The sequence below is a fragment of the Elgaria multicarinata genome, chromosome 6 (assembly GCF_023053635.1).
Source record: "Elgaria multicarinata webbii isolate HBS135686 ecotype San Diego chromosome 6, rElgMul1.1.pri, whole genome shotgun sequence".
Classification (NCBI taxonomy): domain Eukaryota; kingdom Metazoa; phylum Chordata; class Lepidosauria; order Squamata; family Anguidae; genus Elgaria; species Elgaria multicarinata.
Window position 1 is genome coordinate 372,653 of NC_086176.1, and position 16,037 is coordinate 388,689.

At 42.4% G+C, this 16,037-nt stretch overlaps 1 protein-coding gene across 1 annotated transcript in view; it reads right to left on the reverse strand.

Moving 5' to 3' along the window:
• The window catches only part of USP54 (ubiquitin specific peptidase 54), a 127,512-nt gene that overhangs the window by 8,055 nt on the left and 103,420 nt on the right, over window positions 1–16,037 (reverse strand). Inside the window, exons 18-21 of the mRNA XM_063128890.1 lie at window positions 14,608–16,022; window positions 8,801–8,919; window positions 8,082–8,219; window positions 2,275–2,464 (exon numbers count right to left, since the gene is read on the reverse strand). Coding sequence (XP_062984960.1) covers window positions 2,275–2,464; window positions 8,082–8,219; window positions 8,801–8,919; window positions 14,608–16,022 — 1,862 coding nt within the window. The remainder of the gene's footprint in view (window positions 1–2,274; window positions 2,465–8,081; window positions 8,220–8,800; window positions 8,920–14,607; window positions 16,023–16,037) is intronic.

The window sequence follows — 16,037 nt, forward strand, 5'->3', positions numbered from 1 at the left end:
TGCGAAGTATTGTCGACTTGAATGAACTGAAACTGGTGAACCATCATGGCTGTATCCATGCGGAGGTGTTTGTCGGTATCGAAAGCCTTCGGTATCGACGTGCGGTTGCTGTCGGTACCGACGTCCGTCGGTATCGATGGGTTCTTCTTGGTACCGAGGGAAAAAAGGTATCCGATCCGCCACGGTGTTATCCAACGAGGAACCTCTGATTTCACCTTCCAAAATTGATGCCCTCACGCTGGGCTCATCCGTCGGGACTGTAACAATATGAAGCGGCGACGGGACCGGCGAATTAGCAACCAGCTCTTCGCGCGGCAGAGGGTTCCGTACCGGCGGCGAGGATGGAGTCGTCTGTCTCGGTATTGAGAAAGGTGTCGGTAGCGAAAGCCTCGGTATCGGGCTTATCGCATGCGAGGGAGGTCTCTGTAATGTGAGACTCGGTATCGGGCTTTTATGCCCCGTCTCACGCCTCGGTATCGAAGTACTCGATACCGGGCTCCTCGGTACTGACGAGATCGATTTCGATGGCTTTTTCTTTACATCTTTGCTCTTCAATTTGCTCTTTTTTCTCTGAGGGTTTTCAGCCTCAGAGTGCTCTCTCGCTCTCTTAGAGATCTTCTTTGCCGCCTTTTTTGCAGACTGAGAGGAGGAGGGGAGAACCGCTAAGGCTTCACTCCTTGTCGGAGGATTTTGGGGCATAGACTCCATCTTGTGTGGAGATGTAGAAACGTGAGCTGCTCTCGTTTTGTCTACTGCCTCCAAAGCCTTTTCCCAGAAAATAGCCCGAAGGCGATCTGCGCGGTTTTTACGTGCTTGCCTTGAGAACTTCAGGCAAAAAGCACACGACTTCACAACATGAGTCTCCCCTAAGCAGAGCAGGCAGAAGGAATGCCCATCCGTTTGCGATATCTTCTGTCCGCAGTTGGAACACTTCTTAAACAGGCCTTGGTGTGCCATAGGCACCAAGACAAGACAAACAAATATATATAGATAGATAGATAGATAGGAAAGAAGAGAAAACTGTAGAAGCAAGAAAAAGAAGGAAAAATAGATAGATTTTTCAGCTCTGTGGTATAATCAGAAACACATTATACCACAGAGAAGTCTCCAAACGCTGTTGACCCACAGGCGGTTGAAGAGAACTGAGGGGATTAGGCGGGAACCCCTGAGCATGCTCAGTGGACGGTGGGGGAGGGGTTCCCGCCTAAAAAGTTTTCAGCTTGAGAAGTTTCCGACCTGGCCCTGCGCAGGCACAGAGCCCATATGTGTGATGCACAGAGACCACGAAGAAGAACTGTAACATCTCCCAACGTCCTGTCAAATTTTTAAATAATTGCTGCCTTCAGACTACATGCTAAGCCATGGTTAGGCCATTAGCCCTTTTTGTAGCAATGGTTAGTATGTTTAAATCATGGTTATGTAACCACCATGGTTAAGAATGGTTCACATTGCATGCTAAGTCATGGTTTACATGACAGACTACGCCATAATGTTTAGCTCAAAATACTTAACCACCATGACTTAGCGTAACAGGGTCATTAAGTAACAGGGCAAAGGAAGCAGCTTGGTTGTCAATGGCTTCCACTGGGTTTTATAAGAAAATTGAGTGAAATCTGGGATACAGCTGAGAAGGGGCAAATAACCTCAAGTATGTGGTTGAGCAGAAGCAGGGTTTAGATTTAGTCTACACCCCAGGCGTGACTGAATGCTTGCTTTTACTTTCCTCCAAATAAGTGAATAATTGTCATTCATTCTTATGGGACAAAGTGTGGCACTTGGGGGTACAGACAAAAGTGAGTTAGGTGCAAAACATTATCAGTACCCTTCATACTGAGTATTTATTTATTTATTATTTATTTATTTATTACATTTTTATACCGCCCAATAGCCAAAGCTCTTTGGGCGGTTCACAAATGGTAGCCCAGCTACCATTGATAAGGACCCTTTTCAGGAGAATAAGTTAAGGTAGGGAATGGGTGTGGCTGGTATTCTCCTTCCCACTCTTCCATCAAACTTCAGGCCTTTAGCTAGTATGTAAAGAAAAAACCCACAAGGTCATCTCATTTCAATAAATGTGGGAGTCACAGCCTTCTCCACACATACCACTCAGTTTATGGCAGGACTTACAAATACTGCTAACTTGACAGAGGCCAAAGAATCAACACTTTATCTAATATGCCCAAAGGTACAACTATTGGAGAGAAGCACAGTCCAGAGAGTTGTGCCTCATATTTAATCTCCCACCGCACAGGAGGAAGAAGACCCCGTGATTACCTGATTGCCTATGTGTCTTGCCTACCATGCTAGGCACTGGTGCATCATAGGAGTAGTGCTGCAGTTGGGCTGAATAGTGCTGGGGATCAAAGGGTAACACAGGAGGAGAATCGTGAGGGGAAGTGAGGGAAGTGGTGCTGGAAGAGCGGTGTCTGGCTTCCACTGGGATTTTCCTCTCATTGGACATTTCCTTTGGACAAAAGGAAAAAGGGAAATAGAATAGAAAACGATGATTAAACACAGACCTAGGATCCACTGGGCAAGCACAGGTGGGACAGTGCAGAAACATGACACTGGAAAGGTTACTAGAGCAAGGGCAGAGGCACATGCCTAGAAAGAGGAACCAACGTTCTACATGTGGACATCACACCTTCCAAAGCTTAAAAGAAAGGAGTTTTAAAAAACTTTATTTATTGTCATATCATTTTAGCAAAGAGGTTGCAAAATCCAAGACAACGTAGGGTCATAGGCATGAACAAAATAACACACCAACCCTTTAAACACACCACGGTCTGCATCTAAAACTACTCAATCAACATCATAGTTGAAAATATGCAGATTAGAAACTGCAGAGGAATAAAGACTACTGTCGTGTTTCTCAAAACCCTCTTGCCTTCTTGGGAGACAATAACGAGGCCTGCTAAGTAATTTGCAAGGCTTTATTTAAGCAATAAACATCTCTTCCCACCTGAAGAGAGTCTAATCTCTTGGAACTTCCCCCCTAGGCAAAACTATGCAAACTAAGTGAGACAATTATCTTTTCAAGGAGAATGGAAAGCTTTTTCCTAACTTCAGAGAGACTAGTTCTGAGGCGGCTTCTGATGGGATGTGAGCCGGGCTGACTTTCTCTCGCCTTCCTTTTGCTCCGCCCATTTTAGTCTGCGGTGTACTCTAGGATCGGCTAACCTGTCTGTGCTCTCCCCCTCAGAAGAATGTTGGCTTCCCACTGACTGTGTATTATTTGCCCTTGATGAGATAAGCATTGGAGAGGGTTCACTTCCAGCTGGTGATGAGCCCGTGAGAGCTCTCTCCCCCACTGTGCAGGTGCACCAACCATGTGTGTGTTGATAACCAGTAGAAGAACTAGCTACAGGTAAGCAACCTATGTTTATCCAGGTTTCATTAAAATGACCAGATATACTTTTTATCAATGAAAGCTGATAAACTTGCTTAACCGTGCAGGCTTGGTCACCTCTTGTATTTATCATTGTAAAGCACTCTGTTTGAGGCTCTCTTGAAGGAAGATTGAAAGCTTCAGCTAGTGTAGAGTTCTGCTACTTACTTCTTAAATGAGAAGTTAAATGGAAACCTCACAAGTTGTTCTTGCTGAAGGACTACACTGGTGATTTCTTAAGCTTTGTTCCAGCCCTCAGCCTATCTCAATGGCTTATCCTCATCACAAACTCAGGTACAAGAAGTACATGATTGTAAACATCACATGCCTCCCAATTCTGCATGTACCAGCTATCTATTCCAGTGATCTAGTGCAGGTTTTGGAAAGTCTTCAGATTCATTCATAGATTTACTCCCAGCAATCTTGCTCACCAATGTATCACTCAGCTCTGTAGTTCTCTTTGATGGAAAACCCATTCCACCCCCACCGCTGCTTGTTCCTACTTACTTACTTAGATTTATATACCACCCAATTAAGAAGTGCCCTTAGGAAGTTTATAAACATACAGTCGTGTGAAAAAGAAAGTACACCCTCTTGGAATTGTATGATTTTACATATCAGGACATAATAATAATCATCTGTTGCTTAGCAGGTCTAAAAATTAGGTAAATACAACCTCAGATGAACAACAACACATGACATTACACCGTGTCATGATTTATTTAACAGAAATAAAGCCAAAATGGAGAAGCCATGTGTGAAAAAGTAAGTACACCTTATGATTCAATAGCTTGTAGAACCACCTTTAGCAGCAATAACTTGAAGTAATCATTTTCTATATGACTTTATCAGTCTCTCACATCGTTGTGGAGGAATTAGAGGGCATTTGTTTATGCACAGCTCTCTTAAGGTCCTGCCATAGCATTTCAATTGGGTTGAGGTCTGGACTTTGACTGGGCCATTGCAACACCTTGATTCTTTTCTTTTTCAGCCATTCTGTTGTAGATTTGCTGGTGTGCTTGGGATCATTGTCCTGTTGCATGACGTTTGGAAATGGCCTTATAACCCTTCCCAGATTGATGGGCAGCAGCAATTGCTTCTCTAAGATCATTGCTGATGTCTTTCCTCCTTGGCATTGTGTGTCAACAAACCTGGATGCTCCAGACCAGCAAACTGAAAAAACGTTGGCTTTTATAGAGGTGGTCATACTTGCTGATGATCAATTAATCACGGGCATTTGATTAGCAGCACCTGTCTGCTACTTAGCATCTTAATTCCTATGAAAGCAGTAAGGGTGTACTTACTTTTTCACACATGGCTTCTCCATTTTGGATTTATTTCTGTTAAATAAATCATGACACAGTGTAATATGTCATGTGTTGTTGTTCATTGAGGTTGTATTTACCTAATTTTTAGACCTGCTAAGGAACAGATGATTGCTATTATGTCCTGATATGTAAAATCATACAATTCCAAGAGGGTATACTTTCTTTTTCACATGACTGTAAAATTAAACAACAACAAAATATCCACAAATAAATTAAAATAATACAGCAACACAAGTGTCAAAATAATACTTACTCTCAGGAGTGCTAAACCACATGTGACATTAAAAATATTAAAAACATTGAGCCAATTGCACATAGGGAAAGAAGTCAAGGTATGAATTTGCTCCCATCTTCATCAGTAATTATACCAAGAGCTGTCAGTCAAGTTAACTGAAGGTTTTATGGAGGTGTAAAGAGAGAGTGGTGATTGTTGCTTCTGTGTTGTTGTTAACAAACAAAGGACACATTATTGAGCATATGCCTGACTGAACCCGCAATCTGCCAGCTAGGAATAAAGTCTGTCTGATTAGCTAGTTTAGCAACAAATATTGCAGAAAGTTTTTTCACGTTCTGGTTCAACAACACAATTGGCAATTAGGACTCTAGGTCCTCAGGTTCCTACGAGGCATTCAAATTACAATAAGCTGGAGAGTCACCAATATCTAAGCAAGTGGCCAATCAGCGGCTGCTGTTCTCCTGCCTTGTGGGGGTTTGCCTCCCAGCACAGAACCATCTGGCCCCCAACTGCAACAACTTTTTGGGACTGGGAGCTTAAGAGGCAGGCTCCTTTGGGGTCGCCGCCAAAGGGGGTGACACCAAAGGGGTATGTCCCTTTGGGGAAGCCACTTCGGGGAAGTACACGAGGGCCTGTCGCCTTGTTTGTTTCTTTTTTTTTTCTTTTCTCCCCCTCCCACTACTTTCGGCCTGCTGGACTGCCTCCTTTTATATCATGTGAGGGTTCTGCCAGCCTGAATATCTGCTTTCGTGGGAGTGGAGGAGGGGATGGGAGTCCAGGAGCAGCCATCACAGTTATACAGGGCAGAGGGAGATGCGGGGGGCGGGGAGACAGTTGCACTGTAATAAAACCTTCCCAGAGCCTTATGGATATGGTTGACTTTGACATGTTATAGTTTGATTTAAAGCTTCTTGGTGAATGGGTTCACACATTGTAATGCTAGATTTTGTTAAATATTCCTGAACAGCATAAACATATGGTGAATCAGAAGTATGCAGGATGGAATACAATTTAACTAATTGAGCATTTATATTTGTGGGTTTTGTACTGCTAAGCCATTCATCATACTTCCCTCCCTCTTACAACACAATCCATTTTCTAACAGTTTAAAGATATTGTTGCCAAACTCATAAGAGGCACTCCAGCACTTTTCTTTCTCCCAGCAGCTTGCAATGTATTTTTTTGTGTGTGTTTTATTTTTTATGGAAATGTTAAATCTAGCTTCTCCCTCCAATTCATATCCTGGACTCTGCTTAGCTTAATAATGGACCTGAAACCTTCACACTCTGGCAATATAGCTTATATTGATCCCATCCTCTTGGGATTGCGTAGTGCAAAATTGTGCACTGAATCCCATAAGCAGCAATACCATTGTGGGTGTGTTGGTTTAGAGGACCTCAGCATCAATGGTGGCTAGAACAGTATTTTCTGGGAGATTGTCAACGGATTCTAGTTTCCTCAGGAAGTCAGTGGTATCCTAAATGTAACCTGAAGTATTGGTGGGCATAAAGTTTGAGTATAGAGTACGTAGTTCCTGGTCAAAAGAGCAACATTATGTCACTTGAGTTCTCAGGCCCCTGGGAATGGGAGAGGTGAACTAACCTATTCCTTGCTCTGAAATCCAAGAACAGCTGTCTCACCATATTGTCTGCTTGGGACTGTCAAGTACTTTTGGATTTTCTCCCAGTTCCACAGTGTCCTCATTGCGTGAGAGTAAGAGCCCTTTTTGCCCATCGCTACTTCTTTCACTAGAAGAGAAGGAGCCTTGTGACCCTTCTTCCTTCACCTGGAGCTTCAACAACACAAAGAGTAGAAGGGGATCAGAGGGGTAACTTCCTTGACCTTAAGACATTGGGGCGTTCTCAGCTGTCTAATACTTTAGCCCAAGCCTAGTGACTGTGATGGATATATTGGGATTTATCAGATATTTAAACAAGCAAAACACAGATACAGCAATAATTTGGGGGTGAAACTTTCCTATCCCTAAGCAAAATCTCCTGCATCTCCTTAATAGAAACAAATGGGGAAATGGTACCATTCTGATTTTTTGCTTCAAATACAAACTGGTCTATCTTCAACACTGGCAAAAACACCACATACAGGAAAATACGTAAATTCTGAGTAAGCACAAACTAATCTTAAATCAGAAGATTTAAAATGCTCAGTATAACTATAATCTATCATATTAAAGAAGGAATCAATTGAGTGATAGTGACAAATAAAAACAAAGTTTGGAGTTTTGTGTTGAACTATGTATGTGAAATCATAATGGAGTTCTGTGTAGAAACAGTGTATACTTAAAGGAAGGAAGGAAGGAAGGAAGGAAGGAAGGAAGGAAGAAAGAAAGAAAGAAAGAAAGAAAGAAAGAAAGAAAGAAAGAAAGAAAGAAAGAAAGAAAAAGACAGGCATGATCAGCAACATGTTATCTAGAAGTAATGGAACACAGGCTTCTAATTCTGAAGACTGAGTTCATAATTTCCCAGTCCACACGGGAAAGAGACATGCACATTAAGATTGTTTTTCAATAGACGACTTTGCTAATTTTCCTAATATGGTAAGAGGTCCCTGTTTTATCGATTCCTGCGATCAATAAAAGTTAAAAGTTTGGTAATGGCCAGCACCTCATTTCCCAGGAAGTGATAGTCTGTATGTATGTGGGAATAAAACAAACCTGTATGAATCGGGGAGCTGTGTTTGATTTCTCCACACTCTGCACACGTAGTTGAGGACAGTGGGATTTACTGTAAGCTTGTATAGGACTGGATTGTAAGCATTTTATAACAACTGGAAGTGAGCCCATGTTGGACCAAATACTATAGTAGGACCCTTGAAAACTGGCCCTAACATTGCACTCCACTGATTTCATGATGGTCTTTGTAACAATGGGGGCTGGTGGGGAAGAAGGAAAAGAACTGAGGGAAAGTGCTAGAAAAGCAGTCGAAGGGGTCATTACTCCATGTGCCAATGGCATACTCAAGAAGGCACTTTCCATCCAATGAGAGGAAATAATATGAACTGCTCATGAAACAAGCAATTAAGGTGCGTGTTCTTCCTGTTTAGGCAACAAGACTGAACAAATGAAGGGAAAATTCCCAACAAAAGTTTACTCCTCTTCGACACTTCTACTTACAAAACTGTGGGAAGAAACAAGTGTCTCTTCCTTGTTTGTGATGACCGTTCCACTGAGACTTCGTGCAATGCGACGGAAGTTCTCTGCACTGTACATCTCCTCTTCGGGCTCCTTGCCATGGTTTCTTGTGTATGGTACCTGTAGAGATGTTGCCAGATTCAGGAAGATATTCTCATGGGAAATGGATATACAGCACTATCAAGGCAAAGGATTTCACAGGAATACAACATACTACTTCAGTAGTAAACACCAGGATTTCATTTAAGTTCCTTCACTCGTGTTCAAACTCACAAACATATCACCATTAGGATCTGTTTTGTACTTCAAAAAATTAATCAGATTAGTACATTTAGTGCTTTAAATACTTGACTAGATCTGATTCTTTAAGACTTTAAAGCAGGAAGGTAGATAAGAAATGTACTGTTTAGCTACACTACCTCCAGATTTACTAGTACACTACCTCCAGATATACTCTTTCATCCTATTGTAGAATGGTAAGAGACAAACCATTCTGAAATTATTTGGGGCATCTACTAGGAAAACATTACCGGTTGCTTCTATTTGTCATGCCATTCCCCCCCCCCCAGCAACATGCAACCTTAAAGGTATTTAATTGCTTCGCTTTCAATACTTTATTAACTCATAAGTTCTGTTTGTGCAGCATGTAGAATTCCTCTAATACAGTCCTCCTTCAAGCCCATCCTTACATGTGTTGTTACCTTAGAGAATGGAGATGCAATAGCTCCGTAGACATTGCGTTCAATCTCTGCTGTTGGCGTTTTTGAGAGACCCATGCAAGCTGTGTTGTGCATCTTTCTTGTAGGTAAATTTGCAGATGCTGTTAGAGAGGTGGGGGAAAGAAGAAGGGTTAAATTGGAGTTCTATGTATATATCTGTGGAACATTCAGTTTTTTTCTGTCAGCCCAAAATAACCAGAAATATAGGCAAAACTCTACAAGGTACTGAAAGGAACGTAAGTCTCTATTGTACTTGTTACAGAACTGTTAATTTACCAGATACCATATTTCGGTGTCCGAAATCATTATGTCATAATTTGAAAATACGCCATTTTTGCCATACAGATCTCTCTCATAGTTGCTCCTTGAGTTTTATAAAGCTTTCAATTTCTTTTAGTCCAGCAGACCTATTGTATAGACAAAGCTTAACTGTACGCAAATTCCACCCAAAATTATTCCACGCAGCTTGTTTCATACAGTCTTCTATATCAAATATGCAAAATCTAGAACCAATGAAGTGGGCCTAAAAAATTGGCAGCCTTCTTTGTTTTTCATATAACTTTTCAATGAAACTCAAATGTAAAATGTCTTTATCATAAGAGAACTGTCCAAAAAGTGTTCAACATGAAACACCAGTGCTATTGCTTAGGCCTCTTCCTCATTGGTAAGAACTGGTAATATAGTTGCTCAGCTGCTACCTCCATAATGCTTGCAAACTACAGTACAAACAAGACCATAGAGTTGACATATACATCATCGACTGCAGGTTTCATCATCTGTGATTTGGAAGGTGCAGTGAACTATCTTTAGTAATTTCTCAGCGTTGGGTCTTTTTTGTGGCTATTGGATGAAGACATCCATGTAAACATTGCCATCCACATTGTTCTGAAACGCCACTGTTTTCCATACAAACACTGGTATAGTACGTAGCAGCATAAATATTTGCAGGGAGACCGTCAATGTTAAGGTTTCTGTACAGGGTTTCTTCATGTTCTTCAAAATATGTTTCTTCATGTTTCTTCAAAGTATATCAAATATACTTTGATACATGCAGAGTAGCTTGCAATCCATACAGCTCACTCATGTGCCATCATCCCCCACTCCCGTGAATCAACCCCTCTCAACGTTTTTGATGATCTCATGAGCATTTGGTTTACAAAATATTCATCCATAATCTAGCCCACATTTTGTTCTGATGCCTTACTTTCCTGGTATGCTTTGACTACTTCAAGATACTTGTCTTTAAATTCTATCATTTTCTGAATGTTTATAGTCTGCCGCATTTGGCACCTGAAAAAGATGGAAGCCTTAGTTCAACAGTCTGGACATGTACTTTCCAGTTTCCAAGCATTTTTGCAAATATAAATGCCTTTGCTATAACAAGCATGTGAAAGCATATTGTTCTTCTACTTTTTCTCAGAGTTTCTTTAGTTTCTTCAAGCCTTTTGGATAGTATTTGTAGAACTAATGAGGAATTTATCTGTTCCACTGGCGTGTCTTTAGTAATGGATTTGTCAAAAAGTAAGAGAAGTTCCTTGATTACTGGGTTGCCAAGCTCCATTGCTTCACAGGATTCACGGGACAATTCTTTGTTCTCTTTAGTGGTTTTTGTTATGCTGTGTTTATTGATGTCTGAGAGTAAAGACAAGGAGTGCTCTCTAGTGGTCCCCATCTCTGGAATATTGTAGTGTATTGTAGTGTACTTCAGCTACTTGAAGAACACTTACTGATGTTGATACCAGTAAATGGCCATGGACTGCATAGGAGCCTGTCATTATATGACCCACAAAACAGCTCTACGACCTCAATATCAGACCCACTCATCAGATTCCCAATGGCTCCCAAATATGACATCAAAAGTTGGAAATCTCCAAGACGTATAATCTTATTAAACTCTGTAAGACAGGAACTTACAACTTGAATTGCTTTTTACCCATGGATTCAGATTAAAAGTAACATGCTAGTGTGGTGTATATGCAACTGAGAATCGTTGGGTTTAAGTCAGCCAATTTGGGGAACAACGTGGAACACACATCTGGTTGAAGGTCTGTGTGCACAGTTTGCGTGTTACCTTTGCAATCTATTTATTACTTACAACAGCAGAGCTATATAGAGAGATCTGTATGGCAAAAATGGCTATAGAGCGATATCCTCAGCTATAGGATTTTTTTCCGAAGCAAGGCTCCGCGCAGGCACAGAGCCCATATGTGTGACGCGCAGAGACCACGACAAAGACGTATTTGTTACTTACAGAAGCAGAGCCCATCCTCCCAAGTCGGTACTATGGACTTGCTTTATGGACTTTCAGTTCACCTTGAGGAATTTCCACAAGCCTCTCACACAAATGGTTATGTCTTTCCTTGCTTGCTTCAATTATGCCTCTCATACCCTTTCCCCCCAAAGAACCATGCAACTTCCATCATCTTTAGTGTTCAGGATCTTTTGTTGTGAAATTTATTAAAATATTAATGCAGAAATGAAAGTTGGATTTAGTGGCATTAGTTCATTATGAACATTTTATGTCTTAAGTTAAAAAGTATATAATGTATGGAAATAACAGGTAGAATTGATATAAATAAATGTGAAAAATAGATAGTATCAGGAAGAAAGCTCTAGAATTTTATTTTTGGCCTTTGCACAGATCAGACATTCTCAAAAAATAAAAGTATCATTTGATGGAATTAGTTTACAGTCAACTTTACATTTACTGGACTATTTTCCTGGGTAATATCCCAGTGAAGAGTCAAGACTGAGTTTGGCAATTAAGATAATTACCTTGCTTTTGGTTATGCCATAACTTTGCACTGAATAGTTTTGTCATTAAATAATCACAGATGAGAACTACAGAAATAAATAAAAGAGGGGGAAACTATGCTTGCAAAAGAGCAGTGTTTAATTTACTTACTCCCCCATCACTCAGTTCAGAAAGAGAAACAGCCCCCAATAATATTCAGGTCCTCAGAACTAAATTCAAGAACTCAAATATCATACCTACATGAACATTAGTATTTCACTTCTCTCTTTATAGTAGTGATCTTAAGAGAAGCAAAGAACCAAACTCAGGTGGAGGCGGGCGGTTCTTCACTCCCTGCTTCCGTGGCTCCTTCTCGCAAGCCTGCACTTGGCTCGCAGCACTCGGGAGGCCATCGCTGGCAGGGTACAAGTGAAGCGGCAAGACATGGAATGACTTCCCTGCACCGGAGCCCCCCTTTTGCCACTCGTACTGGCTCTGGAGCACTGCAAGCCCTGGTACGTACAGAGAACTACTGAGGAAAAGGAGGCTGGAGTGAAGCTCAGGCATTGGCAGAGGGGGAGCAGAACACGGGGCCTGAAAGTGTTCTACTCCCCCTCTGCCAATAACCCCAGTGCCTCTACTTTGTTTCAGAGAAAAGGTAGGTGTGGAGTCTTGAGCCAAAGGCTCACCCTAAAGTAACAAGAGTACTGATGTGTAACCTCTGCTTCCTCTTCAAGAAATCTCTGCATGTTTCTATTTTTAGGATTTGGGGAAGTAACAACTAATCTGTGGCAAAGAGCACCTACTACCAGCCTAGGCTGCTACATCAACTGCATCCATTACTCACAGTGATACCCTGGTCACTGTGACACATGCACGAACGTCAAGATTAGATTCCTGTAAATACCTCTATGTGGAGCTGCAGCTAGTGCAGAACACCGCAGCTAGGTTACTGACAAGGATGTATTACTGAGCACATTTTATTTATATACTGCTTAATATAATAAAACCCCTAAGTATTTTACATATAACAATATGAAAATCACACCTTAAAATACACTATTAAAAACAATTTCAACTATAAACAATAAAATGGCGAAGCATCATGATTAGTTATGATTTATTATAAGCCAGAGAAAGCAAGCTTAATCAACTGCATTTTCAGGAGGCATTTAACACATGCCATGTTTTTGGGGGGAGGCTCTTCCGGAAGGTGGGTGCCACTACAGGAAGGCCCATTTCTAAGTTGTTACACGGTGACATGCTCTTGTCTGTGAAATGATCAACAAGGTCTTCTATGAAGATCTTAAAAGTTGGCTGGATATATATATATATATATATAGAGAGAGAGAGAGAGAGAGAGAGAGAGAGAGAGAGAGAGAGGGAGGGAGACAGGCGGTCTGCTAGGTATCCTGGTCCCAAGTTATTTCAGGCGTTGTATGTCAACAACATAATCTTGAACATGGCTTAGAAGCAAATAGGCAGCCAATACAGTTCTTTTAGCACAGGTGTAGTGTGAACATGGCTAGGTGCTCCATTGAGGACCCTTAGCAGCTACATTCTGCACTAGCTGCAGTTTCCAAACCAGGTGTGAGGGCAGCCTCACACAGAGTGCATTACAGTAATTTAGTTACGAGGTTACCAGTGCATGAACCACAGTGGCTAGTAAATGTTTAAAGTATGTGCTCTCTCTCAACTGATAGGCCCACAGGGCTTCAGGTGAGGCCCCTCCCTGAAGGAACACGCCTGAAAGCGAGCAGGGAGGCCAGCGGGGATTCCGCGTCTTCACTGGTTACCAGTCTGCTACCAAGCAAGGTTTATGTTATTGGCATGAGAAAACAAAGCCCTATACAACTTGGGACAATGATACCTCAAGGAATATCTCTCCCTATATCAGGTTTTGGGTGGGGGTCCTTTGGACTCACTCACCCAGCTCCCTGTGGGCCAAAGGACATCAGTGGGCAGAGCCATGGCCCCTGATGTCATTCGGTCCATGGCTAGAGTTCCAGCTGGGTAGGCTGGGCTCTGACCCTGGAGACCTGTCTTTGCTGTGTGGGAGCTTTTCCCTGGAATGCTCCTCCAGCCTGTGCCTTGGTCAAGGTGGTGTCACCAACCCCACACTTCCACCCATCAGGGAGGATGCAGGGCGGGAAAAGCTAGCAAAGAGGAGAATTTCCGAGGGCCTCTTGCTAGCCTTCAGGCACGGGCCTTCAGGGAGGGGCCTCACCTGAAGCCCTGTGGGACTGCCAAGCCAGAGGTTCCACATCCCTGCCCTATATCAACCTCCCAGGCCACTACGATCTTCAGGATTGTCTGTTGTCCATTTCCATTTGGCAGCAACATAGAAATGGGCCTTCTCTGCTGTTGCACCAGACCTGTGGCCCCTGGCCTCTGCAGTACACCAGGCCTCAATTGTGGCGCACTTTAAGTGTTTACTGAAAACGTATCTTTTTTGCTTTGCCTTTCCCCCACCCATAAACAATCCCTTATAGTGTACTATTGCGTATTTATTGTATTCCTCTGTTGTTTTATGATGTTGCACAAACTGCTTTGGGATTTGTGTAAATAACTAGTATAGAAATATTGCAGTCTGTGCTATTGGATGGGAGCGTGAGAGCCTTGTGCACAAAGAAAACCTTCATCTTCTTCTAAAAGGAATGTGCACAGATCAATTGAAGAATAAAGCAGCAATTGATCTGTGCACATTCCTTTTAGAAGTATTTTGGTTGAGAGGGAAAAATGGGAGCATTTTCCTGGTGAAATAAATGTCTGTATGCAATTTGTGCAAAGTGTTTTTTTAAAAAATTAAAAACGGTGCCCATTGTCAGGTAACAGAAACACACTGCAAATTGGAGTTATAGTGCATTTTCCTCCAAATTTTATGAATATCAATTGGCCTTATGCAAGCCCAAAACATGCAAGGCCATTGGCCTTTATTAGGAAGCTAAATGCCTTCCATACATTGCAAGGCATTGAGTACTTGCAAATGTTTACTAGACACAGCCCATATTTTGTTTAAAATTATGGCTACACATAGTGTTTACAATAATTTTACCTGTCTTGCCCAACAGATGCCGGGAATTGTCCAGCTTTCCCAATACAGACTGGCTTGTCTGAGGTGCCTGCAAGCTAGCCTGATACAGGGCCTCCAGCTCAGAAATCTCCTGCTCCGTGTCTTCATTCCACTGTGGGTGCTTCTGCCCTGGGTTCTCTCCATAAGCTACTTGATTGGACACTGCTAACTTGTTCCCAGGCACCAGAAGCCAGGTAGTATTTTTGTAATCCAGCTGAGAACTATAATACCTTTTAACATTCTCTACCCAGCAGTCCACAGGCATAGATGAAACCAAGCCGGCAGGCTTTCTGTCCTTCACCTGTCTCACTTCTCCTTCATGACTGAACCTTCCTGGGTAGACATCAGGATCCGTGGCACATTGTTTCCCTTTGTTGCATAGCTCTTTGTGGTGAAATCCAGAACTCTTAGAAATTGTACTGCAAGCACTAAGACAATCCTTGGAACACAACTTATCCTTAGAACTCAGACCTGGGCTCAACTTTTCAGCAGGCCATATTCTATTTTCTGGTCTTCCCACAACTGGCTGTCTATAACAGGAGAATGGAGGACTGCTGTCAGATTCCTGCAGTAACGCGGGAGCATTCTGAGCCACTTTCTGTTCTTCCTCAGGAGGGCCTTCCCTCTGGGGGACCCCCTGCAACCGCTGGAACTGTTCTGCCAGGGAACGAACATGCCCCTTGCTATGAACCGTCTCAGATTTCGGAGAATCCCCATTGACAAACTCTCCTTGTGGCTGATGCAAACACTTAGGGCTATTTGCTTTGAGGTACCTATGAGTAGTCTTTAATGGATCCGGAGGAAAATGTGGCAAAGGGGAAAGAGAAGCCAGTGTTAAGACATGAGAGGCTCCTTGCTGAGAAGCACTCGGCCACTCTGAACAGCTTGATGGTTGGAAGTAGGAGTCATACACACCTTTCTTATCAGATGGCGCTTGCATTGGATATGAAGAGGGGAAGAGCGTAGGCAGAGATCCAGAGTTCACCATGTTAAATTTCATTTTGCGATATGGTTTGAGAGAAGCTGTTGTGTTAAGTACTTCTTCGTGCTTACTGCTCTTGTTGCAATCCTTATCACCCTTGAAACTATTGGGACAGACTCCCTCAAGCTCCACATCATTCTCCATTTGAATAGATCTAGCACCCATCCCATGTCTACATGGAAAAGAGGGAACTTGACCACTGAAACCAGCAGAAGCAGCTTGAATGTTCAGAGAGGTCTTGTGAGAGGGGAAGCCTTCAGCAGGCGATGGGAGAAAGGTCTTGGGATATGATGACTGCATTTCATGATGGGAAGCAGGTGGATGGAAGTAAGAACTGGACCCGAGTTCTGCTTCTCTGCTGGGTTCCAGCACTGTCTTCTGGCTCAGCAGTACTTGGAGCGGGACAGCCTGTTCACTGAAATACACATAA